This window comes from Bubalus kerabau, chromosome 9, assembly GCF_029407905.1.
Source record: "Bubalus kerabau isolate K-KA32 ecotype Philippines breed swamp buffalo chromosome 9, PCC_UOA_SB_1v2, whole genome shotgun sequence".
In the NCBI taxonomy this organism is placed as follows: Eukaryota; Metazoa; Chordata; class Mammalia; order Artiodactyla; family Bovidae; genus Bubalus; species Bubalus kerabau.
Window position 1 is genome coordinate 89,917,459 of NC_073632.1, and position 22,395 is coordinate 89,939,853.

The window sequence follows — 22,395 nt, forward strand, 5'->3', positions numbered from 1 at the left end:
TGCAAAAGGCTTATTGGTAGCAGTAAACTGGACCTTGCAGATAAGAGAAAATTGCTTAAAATTGTCAAAATAATGTTTCAGAGATGAGCCCACATGAAATAACTGGTGGTTAGATTGCAGTGGAGACTTGGTTAGAGTGATAGAAGTTTCCTGGATAGTAGCAGATAGCCAAGTTCTTGAAGCTGATTTGTTAAGATTTCAGACATTTTTAGATCTTTGAAAAACCTGAACTAGGCTACTAACAACCAGTATCAGATTGGGAAAGCAGGTGATTCGAGGGACGTGAAAATTCAGCGAAGTGAGCGTGAAAGCCGACTCTTTGCTACCTGATGAACTATACAGTCCATGGAATTCTCCAGGCCAGAATATTGGAGTGGGTAGCCTTCTCCAGGGGATCTTGCCAACCCAGGGATCGAACCCAGGTCTCCCGCATTGCAGGCGGATTCTTTGCCAGCTGAGTTGCAAGGGAAGCCCAAGAATACTGGAGTGGGTAGCCTATCCACTCACCAGGGGATCTTCCTGACCCAGGAATCAAACAGGGGTCTCCTGCATTGCAGGTGGATTCTTTACCAACTGAGGTATTCAGAAACAGGATCCTTTGTTCCATCTGAAAATGTTGGCAGATAGAGAGTTCCAGAGGAAAGGATAATGTGAGGATGTAAGGAGAAACTGGTCAAGGTCCATGTCAGATGGGCCAGTCAGGATTTAACGTTTCACCTGCAAGGAGGATGAAGAAGGGAAGTAATGAAGGTCGGGTAGAGAAGGATGAACTTCTCTACCTTCTCACCTGGTAGACAAGGTTGGGATGAAGGATGAACTGATTACACTGTTTGTAGCCCACTAGTGCCTCCTTGCTTCCTTTGTGGCTCAGCTGGTAAAGAATCTGTCTATAATGCAGGAGACCTGGGTTCGATCTCTGGGTTGGGAAGACCCCCTGGAGAAGGGAAAGGCTACCCACTCCAGTATTCGTGCGTGGAGAATTCCATGGACTGTATAGTCCATGGGGTCATGAAGAGTAGGACACAACTGAGGGATTTTCACTTTCACTTTTAGTGCCTCTTTACCTCGGTCTTTTGTGGTTTATTTTCTCTACTGATGTATCCAAGGTATACTTCTCATATAGTGCCTGGCACAGAGAAGACACGCAGTGATATTTTTCAGTGAATGAAATGAGATTAGTAATATGAGATTTAGATGTGCACATATATATATATATATACACTTAGAGATGTTTTTTATACATATATATATGAGAATTTTTATAAAAGTTGTTTCAAAGAAAGTAAAAATATTGAAGACAAAACTTATGAAAATGATGTTTTAAAATTAAAATCAGAGCATGTGGTAGAAGCTGGTAGGCGATACAGTCTAGGGAAGGATCCAGGAAGATGATCAAGAGAGGGGATAATTGAAATATGAGGGAAGCTGTTTGACACAGAAACCAATGGACAGATCCAAGGCATGACAGGAGAATAAGGATGGCAGGGGCTCTGTGTGTGTGTGGTCATAGTGGAAGGAATTAATTTTCTTGAAGTGTGAGCTGCAGTTCTACACTGAGATCTAGTTTGAACAAACCATTAATTTTGAAGAGGAGTGTGTTTTTCTGTAGTTCAATGTTTTGGCTTATTTAAATTTGTGAGTGGATCCACTTCCCTGTGTGTGTGTGTGTGTGTGTGTGTGTGCGTGCGTGCGTACATGTTAGTTGCTCAGTAGTGTTAGACTCTTTGCGAACCTCATGGCAGCCCTCCAGTCTCCTCTGTCTGTGCAATTCTCCAAGCAAGGATGCTAGAGTGGGTAGCCATTCCTTTCTCAAGGAGATCTTCCAGAACCAGGGATTGAACCCAGGTGCCTGCTTTGCAGGTGAATTCTTTCCTTTCTGAGCCACCAGTCTTCAATTGTCATTCTTTCTAATATTAAAAACCACAATTACTCTTATTTGTGATTTAAAATTTTTGTTATGTTCCAAGTATTGGATTATCAGTGGTTCTCAACCATGGGTAAATTTCCCCCCAGAAGGACCTTTTATTAATGTTTGGAGACATTTTTTGTTATCACAACTATAGGGAAAGGGTAGGTTCTGTTGGCAACTTAGTGGGTAGAGGCCATGGTTACAGCTGATGCACAGGACAGCCCACACACAGAAGAATTTTCTGGTCCAGATGTCATCAGGGCTGAGGTTGAGCAATGCTGGTTAAAGTATTTCCTATCTTTTCAAAAGATCATTGCTTAATTTTATAAATTCTGAGATGTACTTAGGAAAATTTACGAGTGAAGATTAACCCAAGGGTTAATCTCTTCTGAATTCCTGATGTGTTATTTTCAGTTCAGTTCAGTTCAGTTCAGTCGCTCAGTTGTCTCCGACTCTTTGTGACCCCATGAATAGCAGCACACCAGGCCTCCCTGTCTATCACCAACTCCCGGAGTTCACCCAGACTCACGTCCATCAAGTCAGTGATGCCATCCAGCCATCTCATCCTCTGTTGTCCCCTTCTCCTCCTGCCCCCAATCCCTCCCAGCATCAGAGTCTTTTCCAATGAGTCAACTCTTCACATGAGGTGGCCAAAGTACTGGAGTTTCAGCTTTAGCATCATTCCTTCCAAAGAAATCCCAGGGCTGATCTCCTTCAGAATGGACTGGTTGGATCTCCTTGCAGTCCAAGGGACTCTCAAGAGTCTTCTCCAATCGGCGCTCAGCCTTCTTCACAGTCCAACTCTCACATCCATACATGACCACAGGAAAAACCATAGCCTTGACTAGATGAACCTTTGTTGGCAAAGTAATGTCTCTGCTTTTGAATATGCTATTTAGGTTGGACATAACTTTCCTTCCAAGGAGTAAGCGTCTTTTAATTTCATGGCTGCAGTCACCATCTGCAGTGATTTTGGAGCCCCAAAAGATAAAGTCTGACACTATTTCCACTGTTTCCCCATCTATTTCCCGTGAAGTGATGGGACTGGATGCCATGATCTTTGTTTTCTGTATGTTGAGCTTTAAGCCAACTTTTTTACTCTCCACTTTCACTTTCATCAAGAGGCTTTTTAGTTCCTCTTCACTTTCTGCCATAAGGGTGGTGTCATCTGCATATCTGAGGTTATTGATATTTGTCCTGGCAATCTTGATTCCAGCTTGTGTTTCTTCCAGTCCAGCGTTTCTCATGATGTACTCTGCATAGAAGTTAAATAAACAGGGTGACAATATACAGCTTTGACGTACTCCTTTTCCTATTTGGGACCAGTCTGTTGTTGTTATGTTAGGGTTAGTTAAATGCATGCCAATATTTTAATATGGAATTTAAAGTGAATAAGTATTCCTCCAGAACACAAAAGAGAGTTCTAGAATTCTGTCATTGCAAATCCAGGCCAAATGGAGCATATGCCAACTTTTCTTTTTCTTAAGTTGTTCAGTTGTGTCTGACTCTTTGTGACCCCATGGACTGCAGCCTGCCAGGCTCCTCTATCCATGGAATTCTCCAGGCAAGAATACTGGAGTGAGTAGCCCTTCCTTTCTCCAGGGGATCTCCTCAACATAGGGATCGAACCCAGGTCTCCTGCATTACAAGCAAATTCTTTACAGTCTGAGCCACCAGGGAAGCCCAGTTGGAGCATATGCCAACTTTATTTCCACTAAAAATGTCTCACTCACTTCAAGCACATGTGTCTGGATACTTAGATTTTTTGGTTGTTTTTTGTTACATTAACAGATTTTAATGTGAATTACAAATTTTTAATTTACTTTTTGTGTCCTAGCTGTAAGACTTTGGCAATGTCTGTATTCCCTAGACATGCAGCTTCTTTATTGAAATATATATTTCTTCAGTTCTAAAAAACATTTTGCTCCTATATTTGCTTTGAATGAATTGCTTGTTATTTAACTACTCACAATTCAATTAGGAAAACTTTTACTTTTTCCCTAAAGATAATTGCAATAAATATTCACTTGTAGATTAAAGTTGTTTTTCCCTTTTTACTGACCTGGTGTCTTTTTCTAGGCATTCAAGTTCTATTTTGTCTTTAAGGCATGAAGTACTGTAGGTTTTCGATTCAGTGCCAATTTATGATGATGTTTCTTAGGAACAAAGTGGTTGAGTTGTTTATTTTTTGAATGCATTTTAAACTGTAAGAAATACATACATACTGCTCATTGAAGACATTGAGTAATAGAGACTGAGAATGAGCACTGAGAAGTTCTCTTTCTTTCCCAATGAGCTTCCCTGGTGGCTCAAATGGTAAAGAATCTGCCTGCAATGCAGGAGATCCAGGTTCAACCCCTGGGTTGGGAAGATCTCCTGCAGAAGAAATTGGCAACCCACTTCAGGACTCTTGTGTGAAGAATTCCGTGGACAGTAAAGCCTGGCAGGCTACAGTTCATGGGTTTGCAAAGAGTTGGATGTGACTGAGCGACCAACTTTCACTTTTCTTCCCCAATACCATTTCCTTTCCTGGGAGTAGCGAACAGTAACAGCGATCCTTGCTGGAGATAAACATACTCAAAGTAAGAAAGAAAAGTTCATGAATATGACTAATTCTAATCATTTTCCCCCTTATTAACAGAACCAAGTGATACTGGGACTCCATGAGGGCCTCCATTGATACTCCCAGTATTACTTGTATCTCAGTATCACGTCTATTTAAATAGACAGTATACAAATGTATGAATATAGATTAGAGTATCAATTTCACTACTCAAAATAGTAATGCTTTTTATTGACACAGCACATTTAAACTTTGAGAGTATTTTCAAAGCTGTGTACTTATAGTTTCCCTACCATCCCTACAATACTTGTAAGGTGGTCTTGGTATCTTTTTATTTGCCAATTTTAGTTTTCTGTTATTCATTGGCAAATAGTGTTTTTCTTATACGCCTGCCTTTCACATATCTACATGGCTGGTTTCTTTTATATAGATAGTGGTGGGGCCAGCATTGTTATTCACAGTGTCATGTTCAAATATGTTTGTAAATTCTTTAAATCTATTTTTTGCCAAATTAATGATCTCAATTCTTGTACTTTAAATGTAGACTGGTGCTTTAAAAAAACTCTCACAGAAAGTCCTACCACTCTTTCCAGGCAGCAAAATATTTTAAAACATATAAAAAGTTTTACTATTGATTTTACTGACATGAGTTTCTTATGAATTTTGGGGATTAAATGTTATAAAATCGTAAGACACTGCTATCACCAGCAGTAATATCTTTGAGTTCAGGGGCTGCAAGTGTATATCCTATGGTTTCCTTCACCCTGTTCAAGATCCCCTGTAGCATGTCATGGGCCTCCCAGGTGGCGCTAGTGGTAAAGAACCCGCCTGCCAATACAGGTGACTTAAGAGATGTGGGTTTGATCCCTGGGTCAGGAAGATCCCCTGGAGGAAGGGATGGCAACCCACTCCAGTATTCTTGCCTGGGAAATCCCATGGACAGAGAGGCCTTGTGGCTACAGTCCATAGAGTCGCACAGGGTTGGACACAGCACCTCCAAATCATGAAACTGTCCTCAAGGCCCACACAAACTCTCATATTTACCAATATTTACCTCCCACCTTCTTTGAACCTTCTCTTTAGCCCCTTCTGTTCGGAGACTGTTTTGTAACCTGATTCCCTGATAATCCCATTACCATTTAAATCTGACTCCTGCTTGCAGCCTCTTCTCTCTTGGATTCACTGTCCGCACTAATACCAGAATTGTGTTTCTGGAAAGCATCTGGTTGTCTTTGCCACGATAATACAAAGTGCTCTCAAACATCTCGTATCTCCTGCCCTCTCCTTGCTCTCGAGCCCTGCCTGCATCTTCTCCTGTGAGCTGTGTCGGGTGGGGAGACGGTGTAGTGGGTCACAAAGAACACAGCGGACGATTGCCCTTTTCCGGAAAAGTCACTTACTTGCTAGGAATTTACAGCCTCCTTTTCTCGGTTCATCCTTAAAGAAGATGCTTCTATGGGCAGTCTTTGGTCTTATTCACCATCACACTCACAGCTAATTATTCCTTCCTCCACTACATGTTGTTTACACCTTCACAATTACCCGATCTCAGGCCACCTTTTATTAAGGCTGAGACCTGTATGTCTGTCCTTTGCCAGGGCGTCAGCTCTTTGAGGATAGAAACCTTGTCTGGCATGTAGCAGGCAAGTGGATGTGAACGTCTCTCCTTTGCAGGTGCCTGCAGGCATAATACGTGTTCATACCTCTCTAGTGAGGTTGGATCTGTTATAAAGTCTAAATGCCTGGGTGTCCTTGGCAGGACACCCATGTAGTCACACCTCTCCCTTCAATTGATGAACAAAGACACACACTGAACACTCTGTGTGTTCTCACCTGGAGTGCAGAAGGGAACATGCTGGAGCTCTGAAACAAGCAGAACCAGGTTTAGAAATTACTTTGGAACACATTTCAGGGTAAAAACACGATGGTAAACATTTTCTAAAAGTAATGTGCTGTGTAACTGATTTAATTCTTTCTAGGTAACACGTAACTGATAGAATGATCTCATAAGGGTTTTTTTCCTTCTCCTCATTGTGAATGCGTTTTACTTTAATCCAGGAAATATTGGTGCTTTTTGGATCTTAAAGTTAAGAATTCTATTGGTTTCAGGTTAATAAATGCAGTAGTAGCATCACTGCTGGCCTTCTCTACTAAGTGAGGGAACACTGAGAGTGTTTTGAGGTTAATGAATATAAATCAAAGAAAACAGAAACATACTGCCTTAAGTTACTGTTTTAAATTTGGTTTCACAACTCTTCTTGCCTATGTCTTGGGTTAGATATTGGCTATTTAAAAAGCTGTGGACATTCCAACAGATGGGGGAGGAACAAGATAAAATGCCAAGAATTTCACTGTAAATAAAATCTTGGGTGGTAGTTGTGTACCTTGGAATCTTACTGTCGTCTGTCCAGAGATACCAGGCTTCAGATTTCCTCCATCCCTGGTTCAGGGGCTGGGGTGTGGGAGATGGACGTGTAGGCTTAATGGAATTGTTTTTATGACCTCACATTCCTTTTCTGTGACCCAGCAGCAGGTGTTGCTCAGCCAAAGTGCTTACAAATCAGTGCTTTTGAGCCGTGGTGGTCGGTGCAGCATTTTGACCCCTCCAAACTGGAGTATTTGATACTTTGGTTTTCATAACTTCCATATTAGTCATTTTATATTTCACTGAGAATTTATGAGTATAAATAGGAATGAGAAATGGTTACCTTCGATTAGTATATATATAGTGTGTTTCTGCATGTGAAATAATAACATTCATTTTAGAAATTTACTAGGATTTAAACAATTTTTTTTGTTATGCTTTAAAGAACTGAAGTCCCTCCAATGAAGATAGAACATTAGAAATTGCCCCGTTTAAGTATCTCTCTTTATCTCTATTTATCTATTCCTATATTCATTCTGCAAGTGGATGGAGATGGTAAAAAAAAATCAAATACACATTAGTGTACATTAGAAACTCATAAAGGCATCAGCTGAGTGATTGTTAAATGGACAGAGAAACACTGTTCATTTGAGCTTTTTCACTTTCTTTGTAACCTCTTATCTGTACAGTTCACTTAAAGATGAGCAGATTTCGGTGTTTTTTAAAAGCACAGGAAACGTCTGCTACAAGTGGACTAAGACAGTTATTTTTCTTCTAGGTAAAGAGGAGATATTGGAAGGCTTCTCCATCTTTCAGGTTTACCTGCACACAAGTCGCTGCTGTAGTGATCTTAGTGACCTCATAACCTTTCCCACACGGTGCAGCCACAGGGTAGAGAGGCCTTGTGCAGCTGCTGTTATCAGGCCCCTTTCTTTTGGGCCTTTTCTCATGTACTTGGGTTCCTTCTGCTGAGCTGAATTCAGCCAGGTCTGGTGAGAAAGATCATAAGCAGCAGCCCTTTCACACCGTCACTTTGAGCAGTTGTAGGATGGAGCCAGCATTGATGTTGACAGCAGTTGAGCTCTTTACACTGCTGCTTATGCAAATATGTCCTCACCCTTGCTGCTGCTTCTGCCAAGTGTCTGTTGGGAACAGACACCAGAACCCAAAGGGGTAATTCTTTTGTGGGCTTAACCTTGGTAATAAGGCACTTGATTTTGTAGGTCTGAGTAATAATAGCTACCATTTACTGCAAACCTACTCTGTACCAGAGCCAATCTAAACCATCTCTGTTTTTCAGTATAGTCAGGCAAAGTAGTTGTTATTATTCCTGTTTTATAGGTGAGCTATGGAAGCTCCCAGAAGAGAAACTGAGAAGTTTCTCAAGGTCTCGTGGCTGGTTAGGTGCTGAGCTAGGTAGTCAGACCTTGGTCTTTCTTTTTAAAGGTCACGCTGCCTGTCTTAGAACTGAGCATGGTCAGGATTACCTGCAGGACTTTTAGTAGTGAAAACAGCTTTTCGGATTCCTCTCTGTTCCCTTTGTTATCACTGGGATGATCCATTGGTCTCCATGGGTTGTCGGTGTCTGTTGCTTCCCTCTTCCTTTTTTCTCATATTTAACTGTACAAGGGGGCTTCCCAGGTGGCTCAGTGGTAAAGAATCTGCATGCCAATGCAGGAGCCACAGGAGATGCTGGTTTGTCCCTGGGTCAGGAAGATCCGCTGGAGAAGGGCATGGTAACCTACTCCAGTATTCTTGCTTGGAGAATAATACCATGGACAGAGGAGCTTGGCGGACTGAAGTCCATGGGATCTCAAAGAGTCCTACACGACTGAGTGACTGAGCATGCACACATGTAACTGTAAGAAGAGGAATGGGTGTGTGCGTGTGAATTGTGTGTGCTCACAAGGGTCTGTGTGTGTCTGAAGGAGGGAGAGAGGAAAGAGGTTGATGGCACAGGACTTTCTTTTCTGTACCAATGGCAGGGATCACTCAGGCTGCTCACTTCAGTCAAGGCTGATTGTGGTGAAAACCTCCATATAAATTTCAAAAATTCTTGGCCCCGGAGACTGTCAATTTTCCTTATTCCAAACTCGATTTAATGAATTGCCCAGTTACACAGCTGTAATGCTGCCTTGAATTCTTAAAAAGTTCAGACTAGAGATTAACAGTGCAAAAAGTGGTAACAAATTAAGTGAACAGTTTAAAAAGGCCCTCATGAACTCTATAGATGTATTTGTACTTTCCTTTTGCACTTTTTGTCTTTTGCACACCCCACCCTACCCTGCCCTGACTATATCTTCCTAAGCAGTCTTCTTGGATAAGACCCGTGAATGCTGAAGCCAGCCCCAAAGAAGAGAGATGTCACTGACTGAAAATATTATCAGAGTAACATGGATGTATGAGAAGAGTGACAGAAACAGGCTAAAGAGCAGAGGGAAAGGAAGCTTGGGGAAAGAGCTCAGTGTGACTGAAAGGGCTTTCAAAGCTGCGCTTGGGACAAGGAGAATGAGAAATGCTTGCTCCAGGTGGTATAATATGAATAGAGGAGACAGAAAGGCTCGGCCACATAAGCCCTCTTTGCTTCCCATCTTCATCAGAGAATGACCTTGCAAGCTGGAAAGTGGAGAATGGTCATTACTGAGAGTGCATTAGAGCCTGAATTATGAGTTAGATGGAAAAACCACGCGGTCCTTCTGATGCCTAAATCTACATCCCCAGTAATGTGGTGTTTTACCCATGATCTCAAGGTCGCATTATGCGACTTGTGACCAGGACAATGGAGATGGGTGAATGTCTTAAATAAGGGGGAGATGAGTGAATGTCTTAAATAAGGGGGAACATTCTTTTCTAGAAGCTAAGGACCTGCACTAAGCTTGATGTCAATTCCTGGCAAAGCTGTAGATAAATGATTGACCAGAGACCTTACCTGTGCTTAGAAAAGAGTGTGGTGGTCCCCAGGAATCAGCATGGATACCTCAGAAGCCTTGTCTCGACCTCATTTCTTTAAGTACTGCTTTCTTTTATTTATTTTTTGGAGGAGGATACTAGATTATTAGATATACAGATTCATAGTCTCACATTTCATGTGTGCTCATTTAGCTTAAATAGTGCTCACAGACTATCATTATGGGTAAGGCTTCATTTCAGTAAAGTATTTGGGAACATCCCTTAAAACCTAAGTGAAATGCTACTTAGATGCTATCCCATGTTTTGAAAACTAAGCCGAGAAGTTTGTTGGCTAATGAATGAGGTGATGTCCTTGTGGGGGGATGCTCAGGAAGGCACTGTAATTGGCCTTATTTTTCACCTGGGAAAGAACCCCCAAACCCAACCAAACAACAACAAAAAACCCAAGCCAACAGAAGAACAATGCCTCACTGTCAGATTGCAGATAAGAGAAAGCTGGGAAGAGCAGCTGATAAGAAAGTGGAGAGACTAAAAATTTGAATCATTCTGTTGGCTTTTTATTATTTTATTACTAAGTAGTATTGTTAAATATTGTTGATATTTGTAAATTTCAAGTTCTGAATTTATTACAGAAATTAATTAAACAATATAGGGTAGGGAAAATATCCTTTTGAGGTCATTATGGAAATTTTGGAGTTTTAGCTAACCATAATATTATGAATAATATATATCTATAAAAATTTTTGAAAAGGAAACAAAATGCAACTCTACAATAAGAAAAATAAAACAAAAAAAATTTAGATGACATTTTCTTTTTTTTTTAATTTTATTTTATTTTTAAACTTTACATAATTGTATTAGTTTTGCCAAATATCAAAATGAATCCGCCACAAGTATACATATGTTCCCCATCCTGAACCCTCCTCCCTCCTTCCTCCCCATACCATCCCTCTGGGTCGTCCCAGTGCACCAGCCCCAAGCATCTAGTATCGTGCATCGAACCTGGACTGGCAATTCGTTTCATACATGATATTTTACATGTTTCAATGCCATTCTCCCAAATCTTCCCACCCTCTCCCTCTCCCACAGAGTCCATAAGACTGTTCTATACATCAGTGTCTCTTTTGCTGTAGATGACATTTTCTGAATGTACTAACTATATCTGAAATACCACTTAGGTTCCCTCTTTGTCATTCATTCCAGTATTTTAAGGATGAGAGTAATTGATTCTTTATGGCATACTTTAAATATGTTAAAAAGTTGATGTAATTACCAGAGCATGTTGATTGGGGTGTTGAGAACAGTATCTGAGTATCATGTTCTAGAGACATTACGGCATGAATTGTGAGTTTATAACCACTAAAAGACTAGGGGAAGACATAGTGGCTGCTTTCCAGTCTAAAGGTTATTTTTGAATAAGATAGTTAATTTATCTCCATTCCTAGGGAGGAGCAAGAAACAAATAATTGAGGAAGGTACAAGGAAAGGAACAAGTCATACTGACCAGTGATGAATGGGCACCTGGAAAGAAATGACCATCACTTTAATGTAGTTTTGGAGCTGAAGTTGGACCTAGTTATTTGCATTCTTTAAGGTCCAGTTCCAATGTTACTACCTCTCTGAAGTCTCATTCTTTCTGCAAAATGTTTGCTTTCTCATTTCCCCAGCACCACACACAGGAACTGGATAACAGTGGGTGCTTAGGAAGTGCTGGATGAAGGAATGGCGCTGGGTAGTGGACCATACGGGGTTCTTGGATAACAAAGCACCAATAACAGAACTAAGAGCAGTCTACTGTATTCCCTCCATCGTGCTATTTTTCAAATCCTGCTTTGAGTAGCTAACTTAAGGAGAAAATAGTTCTAAATTATATAAGAATGAAAGATTTTTTAAGCTGATTATACCTAGAAAAGCATTTCTCCCTTTAATTTGAATTTTTAATCTTAGATATAGCTCATATTAAGCAAGATAGCTTTGTTCACTGGAGGACATTTTGAAATTTTTAGAATGATCACCAAGATATCATCTCATGAGGATTTTAGGCGACAATGAAGGAAATAATTATTTTCAATGTTGGAAGTTTTTTTTTTTTTTTAAAGAAAATAAATGAAAATGATGCTATCAAAGTTTTGAAAAGTTGCCTTTTCTCCTGTAGCAGTAGATCTTGAGATGAAGTAGGTTGAATGTCACTGAGTAATATCCCCCTTTGTTATTGTGTTCGATCTAGGCTGATTCAAAAGTCATCGAGAAGTGGATGGATGGTGTGAAAGACTTCTTAATGAAAGAGCAGGCTGTCCAAGGAGATGCCGAAGGGCTCCAAAGACAGCTTGACCAATGCTCTGTGAGTTCTGCTGATCTGGGGAATCTGCTGTAATAAATAAAATTTTCTTCTTCCTCTTTATTATTTGCTGCTTTTATTAAAATTGTAAGAATATGGCATGACAATAAACCTAGATAAAATATGTTTCAATATAAACCTGTTTTTTGACTTTGTAGCTAGTCAAAGAATGACTTATAGTTCACGTTTCTATTTTTGGCTGTGATTATAAAGTTTTAAAAAAATTATTTATTTTATATTGGAACATAGTTGCAGATGTACAGCAAAGTGATTCAGTTATACATATATCTATTTCTTTTTCAGATTCTTTTCCCACATAGGTTATTACAGAATAAATTTTGGATGGAGAATACAAGAGCAATTTTAGTTCGTTAGTAGCTGTTGTTTTACATTGCAGTGACAGTCTTAGTGTCATAATTACTAATTGTATATCACTCTTACTGTACTTATGGTGAGACTTTAAAGAAAAACGCTTTTTACAAATGAAGTTTGCCAGTAATACTTCATGCGTTTTATATTTGGTGGAATCACTAGGCTTCTGTAAGGAAATGGCAATCCACTCCAGTACTATTGCCTGGAAAATCCTATGACAGAGGAGCCTGGTAGGCTACAGTCCATGGGGTCGCAAAGAGTTGGACATGACTGAGCAACTTAAAAAAAAAAAAAAAAATTAAAAGTACCATTCCCTGCTGAAAGTCAAGTATTTGCAGTCTAATTTGGCAGATGGCTATTTGAATCACCCAGGTGAAATGAGTTTCTTAAGACACAATATTTCTTAAGTTGTTAAATGTCTTTACTCCCAAGCAGTCTGTTCTTAAAATATTTGCAGGGATAGAGGCAGACAGACTATAATAATGGCATCCACTTATGTCGGAATGGACTCAACAAGGGCTTATTTTATGTGTTCAGGCATTTGTTAATGAAATAGAAACAATCGAATCATCTCTGAAAGACATGAAAGAAATAGAGGCTAACCTTCGAAGCTGTCCAGTTGCTGGAATCAAAGCCTGGATGCAAACAAAACTAGTTGACTGCCAATCACAACTGGAGAAATTTAGCAAGGAGGTAAGTTTTTCAGCTTAACCTGCATGTGAATTTCAAGAGGTAGATAATGGCTTCTCTTGACTGAATAATTTTATATCCCATCCAGACCGAAAACCAGTGATCTAGAATAACTATAGCATGGGTGGCAGGTTGGGACAAGAATTGGATAAATTTTTAAATGAAGGGTGGGGACTGTTGTCCACTTTGCCCCTGGATGGGAATGAGCTTGATGTGTGCAATAAAGAACAAGAAAGTCATTGTAGGTGGAATAGAATGGAGGGGAAGAGGTAGCAGGTTGGAGCGAAGGATTTGGGGTTGGGAGGTAGGAAGAGATGGGTTGTGTATTGCTTTTGAGGCATAGGTTTTGAATTTTATTTCAAGTGTGATTTCACTTAGAAAGCAAAGGGTTTTGAGCAATGAATTGACATATGATAGATCCATTAAGATCACTCTGGCTTCCATGTGGATAATTTGCTCTGGGAAAGCAAGAATAAAAATAGGGAGAATACTTAAAAGGTTGTTGCAGTCTCAGAGAAAGAAGATGGCCCCTTGGACTAGGGAGATAGTGGTGGAGGTCATGCGAAGTGTTAGGTTTGGACTAAATTTTGAAAGTGGAGATGGGAGTCTAGTAATAGATTAATGTGATATGAGAAAAAGTGAATAGTTAGCAACTGTTCTGGATTTTTGTGAAGCTTCCAGTTTGTGTAAATTGTGGTGCCATTTACTGAAATGGTGAAAAACTCAAGGAGAAGCTCTAGTGGGAATAGGTCAAGTGATGCTGCCCATACTGGGACTAAATTCAAAATCACCGTACCTGCAAATGGGGTTTCCAGCACTAATCACCAGCCAAGGATGCTAAGAAGGAAAGGTTTGCCCCAGGGGAAATGCCAGAGGAGTAAGACCCCAAAAGCTGGGTGGAGAAAACTTTCCAAAACTGGAAAGCACATTAGATGGAAGCTTTTGATGACCTTGAGAAAAGTGGTTCCAATGGCGTGGTGGGAAATAAAGTCATACCGCAGAGTGTTGAGGAGAGGAAAGGAGATGAGGTCCTGGGGCAAGGGTAACCAGCTTTGAGAATTTCTCTATTCTGGGGAACAGAGAAATGAGATTTGTAGTAGAAGGGACATGGGGATCCAAAGAAGTGTTTTTGTAATTATTTTTTTTCAAATATATTATTGAAAGTTTGCATGCCAAAAAGATTTCACTTAGAAAGAAGGGATGATACAGAAGACCGAGAGAAGATAATGACTGAAACAAAGTCTGTGGTTAGGCAAGAGTGGATGAGGTCCACCCTTTAAGTGAAAGAGCTCCTGTTAGGAGGTCCCTCTCTGGTAATGGATGGAGCAGCAACTGTGGGTACTGTAGGAATACGGTGTAGTAGTTTCCTTTTGATTGTTTTATTTTGTTAGTGAAATAATAGTGAGGTTGCATAGAGCTGAAGTGAGTGAGAAGGGATAAAAGAATGAGAAGAGAAAATGTGAAATGCAGAAATACTCTACAGACAGTCATGTAGATGGTATATCTCTCTCAATACAGTGTTTTTTTATTTAATGTTTATACAAGAAAACTTTATATTTACATCCCTGAGTATTTTGTTTCCCCACAATTTCCTTATTTTGAACAAATGGAATTTTAAGGAACAGTTAAAGTTATGGTTGAGGGAACAGCCATAAGCCATTCCTAAATTTGCCAATTGTTAGTGTTTTACCACGTTTGCCTTTTTTTTTTTGCTACATGTAGTTTTGACAGGAAGTTGAAAGTATTTTGACACTTCACTCTTAAATACTTCAGCATGCTTCTTCCATGAATGAGGACCGTCTTTTACAGAAGTACAATATCATTGTCACACTTAAGAAAATGCTTTCATAATATCATCTTATATTCTAGTCAAATTCAGACTCCTCTAAATGTGTTATAATTTGATGATATGTGCTTAAAAGGAGCTGGGGTATTTTGGGGAAGTAAATAAGGAAAATGGTTTGGAAGTGATGATGAGGAGCAAGGAAGACAAGAGATAGATGGATAGATTGATAGATAGAGCCTTAGATACATGTAGATATTTATATCTATTAATCTATTGATAGATAGATATGTATCTATCTATGTATATATGGAGAGGGCAATGGCACCCCACTCCAGTACTCTTGCCTGGAAAATCCCATGGATGGAGGAGCCTGGAAGGCTGGAGTCCATGGGGTCACTAAGAGTCAGACACAACTGAGCGACTTCACTTTCACTTTTCACTTTCATGCATTGGAGAAGGAAATGGCAACCCACTCCAGTGTTCTTGCCTGGAGAATCCCAGGGACCGGGGAGCCTGGTGGGCTGCCGTCTATGGGGTCGCACAGAGTCGGACACGACTGAAGCAGCAACTTAGCATTGACTCAAAGTATGGGGATAAATGCACAGGAAAATTTTTTAAGTGTCTCCAGCAAGGAGGCAAGCATGTGCTGTGTGAGTAATTATGTAAAGCAGTTCTAAACTATTGTATTTTATTGAGTAGTAAAAAGGTTGAAGAAATTTTGAACAAACGTCATGTTGCAAAATTTTTATTTTTCTAGGGAAGGACAGACATATAAAATCAACAAGTAAAAGCAGTCTTCTATATTCCCAATCTCACGAAAGGAAAACATCTTAATGCCAAAATATAGGAAGTATATAATCTCGGAATAACTAATGATAACTTTGAGCTTTTCTTTTTTTGAGAAGTTTGCTGCAGTGTCTTTATCTTTCTTACTTCTCTGAGGCTCCATGAAAATTGTATATAACTGACTACTTGTGAAAAGAATTTGGGGAATGTGGGTCCCCGAAATCTGTATTTCCTTTTTTTTAAAGCTCATCGGGTTGAAGTGTTGCTCAGCAGGGCTGTTGTGGGTTGCTGGCAGTAGGCTTTCTGAGTTCCATGTTGGGCAGTGAAATCCAAGCCCTTGTTTAGTGCCCGTCTATTTTTATGACCATAACCCTGTTTGGACAGTGGAACAGGAAAGCCAGTAAGAATTCCCCCTTATTCTCGTGAGAGCCATCCTATTCCTGTACTGCCCTTCCGTCACCATCAGTTTCACAGCCAGCCAAGCCCTGGCAAGGTGACCAGTACCGTGAGATTTCATTTGAGCGGGAGGTTGAATAGTGAAGTGAGTCCTGGATGATCTACATCGTATGTATCTTCTTTCACAGTAGACGTCAGTGTGTGGTTAGAGGGAGGATCTCTCTGAAGGGTGTTTTCAGGCTCCCTGAAATAGTTGACAAAGTTGTTGAACCAGATTCAGACACGTATCTATCTTCTAATGTAACTTTTTTGTAGCTGTGTGAAATATACCAGTAGAGCAGGTTATCAAAACCAAAGTTTTGTAAAGCAGTGTTTTATGAATATCTTTAGTAGTAGTCTCCTCTTCTCTATTTTTTGAATTATTTTTGATTTATTTAGTTTTGGCTGTGCCGGATCTTTGTGGCTGCGGGTTTTCTCTAGTTGTGGAGAGCAGGGACTTCTCTCTGGTCGCTGTGCATGGGCTTGTCACTGCAGTGGCGTCTCCTGTGGCAGAGCGCGGGCTCTAGGGATGTGGACTTGAGTATTTATGGCGCGTGCATGTTAGCCGTCAGTGGTTAGTTGCCTAGCTTAGTTGCCCTGCGGCATGTGGAATTTTCCCAGACCTGTGACCCCTGCATTAGCCGGCACATTCTTAACCACTGGACTACCAGCGAAGTCCCTCTTCTCTGTTTTCTAAAAATGCAGTTTGAATGCGGAATCCTGTTAAGAAGGAGGAAATGGACATTTTGGCTGCTTCAGTTCATAGATTTCCTTGAGATGTATGCTTTTATTGATGTAAGTTAGAGTCCTTCGGTTGCATTTTCAAAATTATACAAGATATTTCCACATTAATGTCCAAAATGCGATAGTGAATCCCAGTTATAATTGTTGTTTTCATTATTGCTTATATTCCACAGCATCAGGACCAAATGTATTAAGGGCTTCATCTGACTTTTAAATCTTGAGATTCTTGGTGGAAACTTATTACTCTGTCTTTAGATATTAAAGACTAGAAGTTGACATTTAATATATTAATATTTGTTTATTCGAGCGAATGACTTTTCCTTTGTAGATTGCTATTAAAAAAAATAGGTTGTCGGAAAGTCAGGAAAAAGTGGTGAACCTGAAAAAAGACTTGGCGGAGATGCAGGAATGGATGACCCAGGCAGAAGAGGACTACCTGGAGAGGGACTTCGAATACAAGTCACCAGAAGAACTTGAGAGTGCTGTGGAAGAAATGAAGGTGAGCCTGGGGCAGTTAGCGTCAAGGGGCTTGATATCTCATCTCCTCTGTTTAAACCAGTCAGTCATCTACCTAGCCTTAGAGGGTAGTATGTACATAAAATCTCTCACAGGAAAATTTCAAACAAGTAGAAGGGCAGCTCCCATTAATGATTTGGGGAGGGGTAGGAAGCTGAGACTCCACGTGTGGAACTTCGGCCATGACTTGAGTCCATGAGGGCCCCTGACAAAGTCTTCTGTGTTACAATCTTGAGGAGCTGCAGAGAATGACTCATTTACTGGCCTCAGTTTTATATTCACAATGTTGTGCAACCATCACCACTGTTTATTTTCCAATATTGTCAGGAAGAATTATTTTTCATAAGGAACAAGCGAGACTTACCCATTTCAGTTGGGAGCTGTGTTTATTTCACCAGCCATATTCTTCCAGCTACTACATAGGGCACACGTGAATACCACACATTTCACTGGGGCAGGTAAGAATAGTCATAGGAATATTGTCAAGGGATTCAATGTCAGTTGGGTCCACAGGATGTATTGCTTGTAAACTTATATTCCCGTGTCAATAGCCTTGCCCAGTCTCTTTTTTATATATACGAAAAGAACTGGATATCATTCCCACATTTCAACACTGTTTTTACCGTCCTTCAGTGTTGAAGCCGAAGGACAGAGTGTCTTGAAAGCTACTTAAAAAAAAAATGAGTTGCACCTTGCCTATAAGTATAACAAAAGCAAAAAGTCTCTGCGCAGATAGTTTTTAAAAGGATTATGTTTTACCAATGCAAGGGAAAGGCTACCCACTCCAGTATTTTGGCCTGGAGAATTCCATGGACTGTATAATCCATGGGGTAGCAAAGAGTCAGACACGACTGAGCAGCGTTCGCGTCACATAATTGCTTTACAATGTTGTATTAATTTCTGCTGTTGTAGTTAGCACTCTTATTTCAAAAAGTACTCTGTAGTTCCAACTAGGTAGTTAGAATCATCTGGATGTTTTAGTTTTGGTTTGGTTATTTTTTGAAGAAGAAATTGGTTACTGAGACAGGGAGCTGATTTTTAAGTTCATTCTGTGTTGCAACAGAGGGCGAAAGAGGACGTGCTGCAGAAGGAGGTGCGAGTGAAGATTCTCAAGGACAGCATCAAGTTACTAGCTGCAAAAGTGCCCTCTGGTGGCCAGGAGCTGACATCTGAGCTGAATGTCGTGCTGGAGAATTACCAGCTTCTTTGTAATAGAATTCGAGGAAAGTGCCACACCCTGGAGGTACGGGATCTTTTCTCAGATGCCTTTCTGAGATTCAAACTCTGTAATGTACTGGCTGTTTCCATATCTTGGAAAAAACCCCTCCATTTTTCTTTTCATATACTATATCATAAAAGTAGTTCTTTAATGATTAAGATAATGATTGGCAATAATAATAGTTACAATATATTATTTGATGATAATTTAGGTAATAGGTTGATAAAAATGAAGCAGAGAGAAAAGAAAATTGGATATAAGGCTCTGACTGCAGTTGGTGGAAGGTTCTTGGAAAAGTTTCTTCTTAGCTTTAGACATTGACTAAATGTGAAAGCAAGGTTTTCATAATACCGATGGTCTGTAGGGTCTGTTCCTGTTCTGAAATTCTAAAACAATGTACAATGAGTACTTCCTCTTTTTTTGCCTGGTAGTACACAGAGATGAACTGAGGTTTCTGTTTTACAGTGGTGTCTAAATTTATAAATGAAGAATCAACCATTAGCCTAGTTCTTAGGAGAGGTACTTTAAACTTGAAAGAAATGTGGCTTATATGTGGCTGACCATCATAATAGTTATTTAAACTTTTTGACATCCTGCATTTAAGGTTATTTTTATAAGCCAAAAATTTCAGAGCTTAATTTTTAAAATATTTTTTTGAAATTACAGTTTGTATCTGCTTAATATGTGTAATTGTTAAAAATGTGTACATGTGTCATTTTAAAATTCCAGAATGATAGTGTAATACTTAATGTTATACCTTCCCACTTATATTTTATTAAAAGAAATTATAGATAGGTGGTGATTACCTTGGCTTTTCAGACAGTACAGTGGTAAAGAATCTGCCTGCCAGCTTAGGAGATGCTGGTTCAATCCCTGGGTTGGGAAGATCCCCTGGAGTAGGAAAAAGCAACCCACTCCAGTTTACTTGCCTGGAAAATTCCATGGATAGAGGAGCCTAGCAGGCTATAGTCCACAGAGTCTCAAAGAGTCAGATGTGACTGAGTAACTGAACACAAAATTATAGGTTTTACTTAGAATGAAGGAAACACTAACTTGAATGTGCTGGTATTTTGCTGGACCATTTCCTGTACCTTGGCCATTGGGTTTAAGATGTAGATGATTCTGTGAAGTTTTTTTTAATATTAAGTGTTTGCTTGTTTGTTTTCATATGTGTGACTTTTGTTACATCTCATTGAAAAAACTTAAGAAGCTCTTCTACTGCTACTGCTACTGCTAAGTCACTTCAGTCATGTCCGACTCTATGTGACCCCATAGACAGCAGCCCACCAGGCTCCCCCGTCCCTGGGATTCTCCAGGCAAGAACACTGGAGTGGGTTGCCATTTCCTTCTCCAGTGCATGAAAGTGAAGTCGCTCAGTTGTGTCCGACCCTCAGCGACCCCATGGACTGCAGCCTTCCAGGCTCCTCTGTCCATGGGATTTTCCAGGCAGGAGTATTGGAGTGGGGTGCCATTGCCTTCTCCGAAGAAGCTCTTCAATTTATAGCAATTTTAATTTAAATTCAGTTCAACCTAAAACAAATGATTCTATTGTGATAAATCCTAAAATGTCCCTGACAATTGTAATCTATGAAGTAAATTCACTCATTAGTCACTCTTTCTGAATCTCTTTTGTGCTTAGATGTGTGTTGTGTGCTTTGTTGCTCAGTCGTGTCCAGCTTTTTGTGACCCCGTGGACTGTAGCCTGCCAGTCTCCTCTGTCCATGGGATTCTCCAGGCAAGAAGACTGGAATGGGTTGCCATGCCCTCCTCCAGAGGATCTTCCGAACACAGGGACTGAACCCAGGTCTCCCACATTGCGGGCAGATCCTTTACTGTCTGAGCTACCAGGGAAGACCTGTGCTAAGATAAATTGTGTGTAATTTGGATTACACAGGCACTGCTGCTAATCAAGTCACAGTAAGGAAGCTGCAAGTCAAACGCTACCTCATTCTTTATTAAGATATTGTCTAACATGAAACGCCTGAGGTTACTCATCTGAGAATTTAAAATTTGTGAACATGTGTGTAACATTATGTATGGCTAATCTGAAGTCCCACTGGATGATCCTGGAATTGAGTTCTACTACAGTCTTGTCTCTTCTGTCCTAACCATCCATGATTTTGCTTTTATTTCTTTGTTTTCCTGTTTATTTATAGCCGAAATAGCTACTCACCATATGTTTAAATAATAGAGTCCCAGGGTATCCCAAGCTAATGAAAGACCACCATAAGTTCTGTGTCATTTCTTCATGGTGTCTTTATCACCCAGAGGTGACAGTTTGAGAATGAAGAATGAAAATATTTCAAGGTTTTAGTATTGCTTTGAGAAACACTTTTAGAATTATTTGGGAATTAATTTGAGAGAATTAGTTTAAGAGAATAAAGGAAAAGTGTAAGAAAACAATATAGATAAAAGAGAAGAGATGACACCTTGGTATCTTTGAATGGAAAAGTGGCAAGAAGAAAGAGATTTGAATGCAAGCACTCAGAATTATGGACCTTGGGTAGAAACAGCCCAAATTTCTAAATTAAAGTAAGGATGCCTTTCTTCTGAAGAGTCCAACTTTATTACCTTGATTATTTCTATATTCCTTTAAAGTGTTTTAAATTATGAAGTATTACAAACTTCTTGAAGAGTACAGATGATATTACTGACACCCATAAATATATCCCTCAGATATAGCTAATGTTAACATTTCCCCAAATTTTTCCAGATCTTGTTTTTAAAATAGAATACATTGGCATTACAGAATCTGTTCCCTTCTTTCCCATTCCATCCCATCTCTTGATCCCTCTCTTGAAGTAACTGTTATCCAGAAGATAGTGTTTAATCTTCCCAAACATGTTTTTATATTTTTAGTGTATACTCTCATGTTTCAGTTATTCATGGCTGCATAACAAAGCTCTCCCAAATGTAATAGCTTGTAAAAGCACCCATTTATTAATTTTTATGGTTTTGTGGGATGATTTGGCTGAGCTGGGTGGCTCTTCTGCTCCGTGTGGTTTATGGATATTCTACTCAGGTCACTGCTGCGTTCAAGTGGGAGCTCAGCTGGAACTTTCCTGATGGCCTCTCCTCCAGGTCTCGCTCCACCAGTTTTATGACTTTTTTACAGCAGATTTCTTTCTTTCTTTTTAAATATTTATTTATTTGGCTGTGCCAGGTCTTAGTTACAGCATGCGGGATCTTTAGTTGTGGCATGAGAACTCTTAATTGCTGCATGTGGGATCTCGTTCCCTGACCAGGGATCAAACCCAGGACCCTTGCATTGAGAGCACAGAGTTTTAGCCAGTGGACCACCAGGGAAGTCCCTCAGCTGAGTACATCTCTCAGCCTGCTTCCTGCCTATAGAAATTTGGGGGACAAGAAACCTCTTTTCCCTTCCAGTCTTAGTCAGGAGTTGGCAGATTATAGCCTAAAGGTCAAATCTGCTTTGTGGCTGTTTTTGTATGGCCCAGGAGCTAAAAATTGTTTGTATATTTTAAAAGCGTTGATAAAAACAAAACAACACAGACAGAAAGAATAAACAAAGAAGAATCTGTGACAGAGACCAAATGTGGTCTGTAAAACCTAAAATATTTACTATCTGGCCTTTTATAGGAAAATTGGCTGACCCCTGACATGGTAAGAATATCTCACATGGACTCCATGCTAAAATGTGTCCTCTCTCAGTGGGTCTGAAAGAGGACCAATGCAGGAGACTCCATGCTGAGCTCTGTCTCCTAAATTTATCAGTCAGATAGGCTCTTCTAAGGGGCATGT

At 39.9% G+C, this 22,395-nt stretch overlaps 1 protein-coding gene across 10 annotated transcripts in view; it reads left to right on the forward strand.

Annotated features, from left to right (window-relative positions):
- The window catches only part of UTRN (utrophin), a 565,993-nt gene that overhangs the window by 174,267 nt on the left and 369,331 nt on the right, over positions 1–22,395 (forward strand). For all 10 annotated transcript variants that reach the window (XM_055535865.1, XM_055535867.1, XM_055535866.1 and 7 more), the window contains 4 exons: positions 11,975–12,088; positions 12,995–13,150; positions 17,227–17,397; positions 18,478–18,657. In XM_055535865.1, the coding sequence (XP_055391840.1) occupies positions 11,975–12,088; positions 12,995–13,150; positions 17,227–17,397; positions 18,478–18,657 (621 nt within the window). The remainder of the gene's footprint in view (positions 1–11,974; positions 12,089–12,994; positions 13,151–17,226; positions 17,398–18,477; positions 18,658–22,395) is intronic.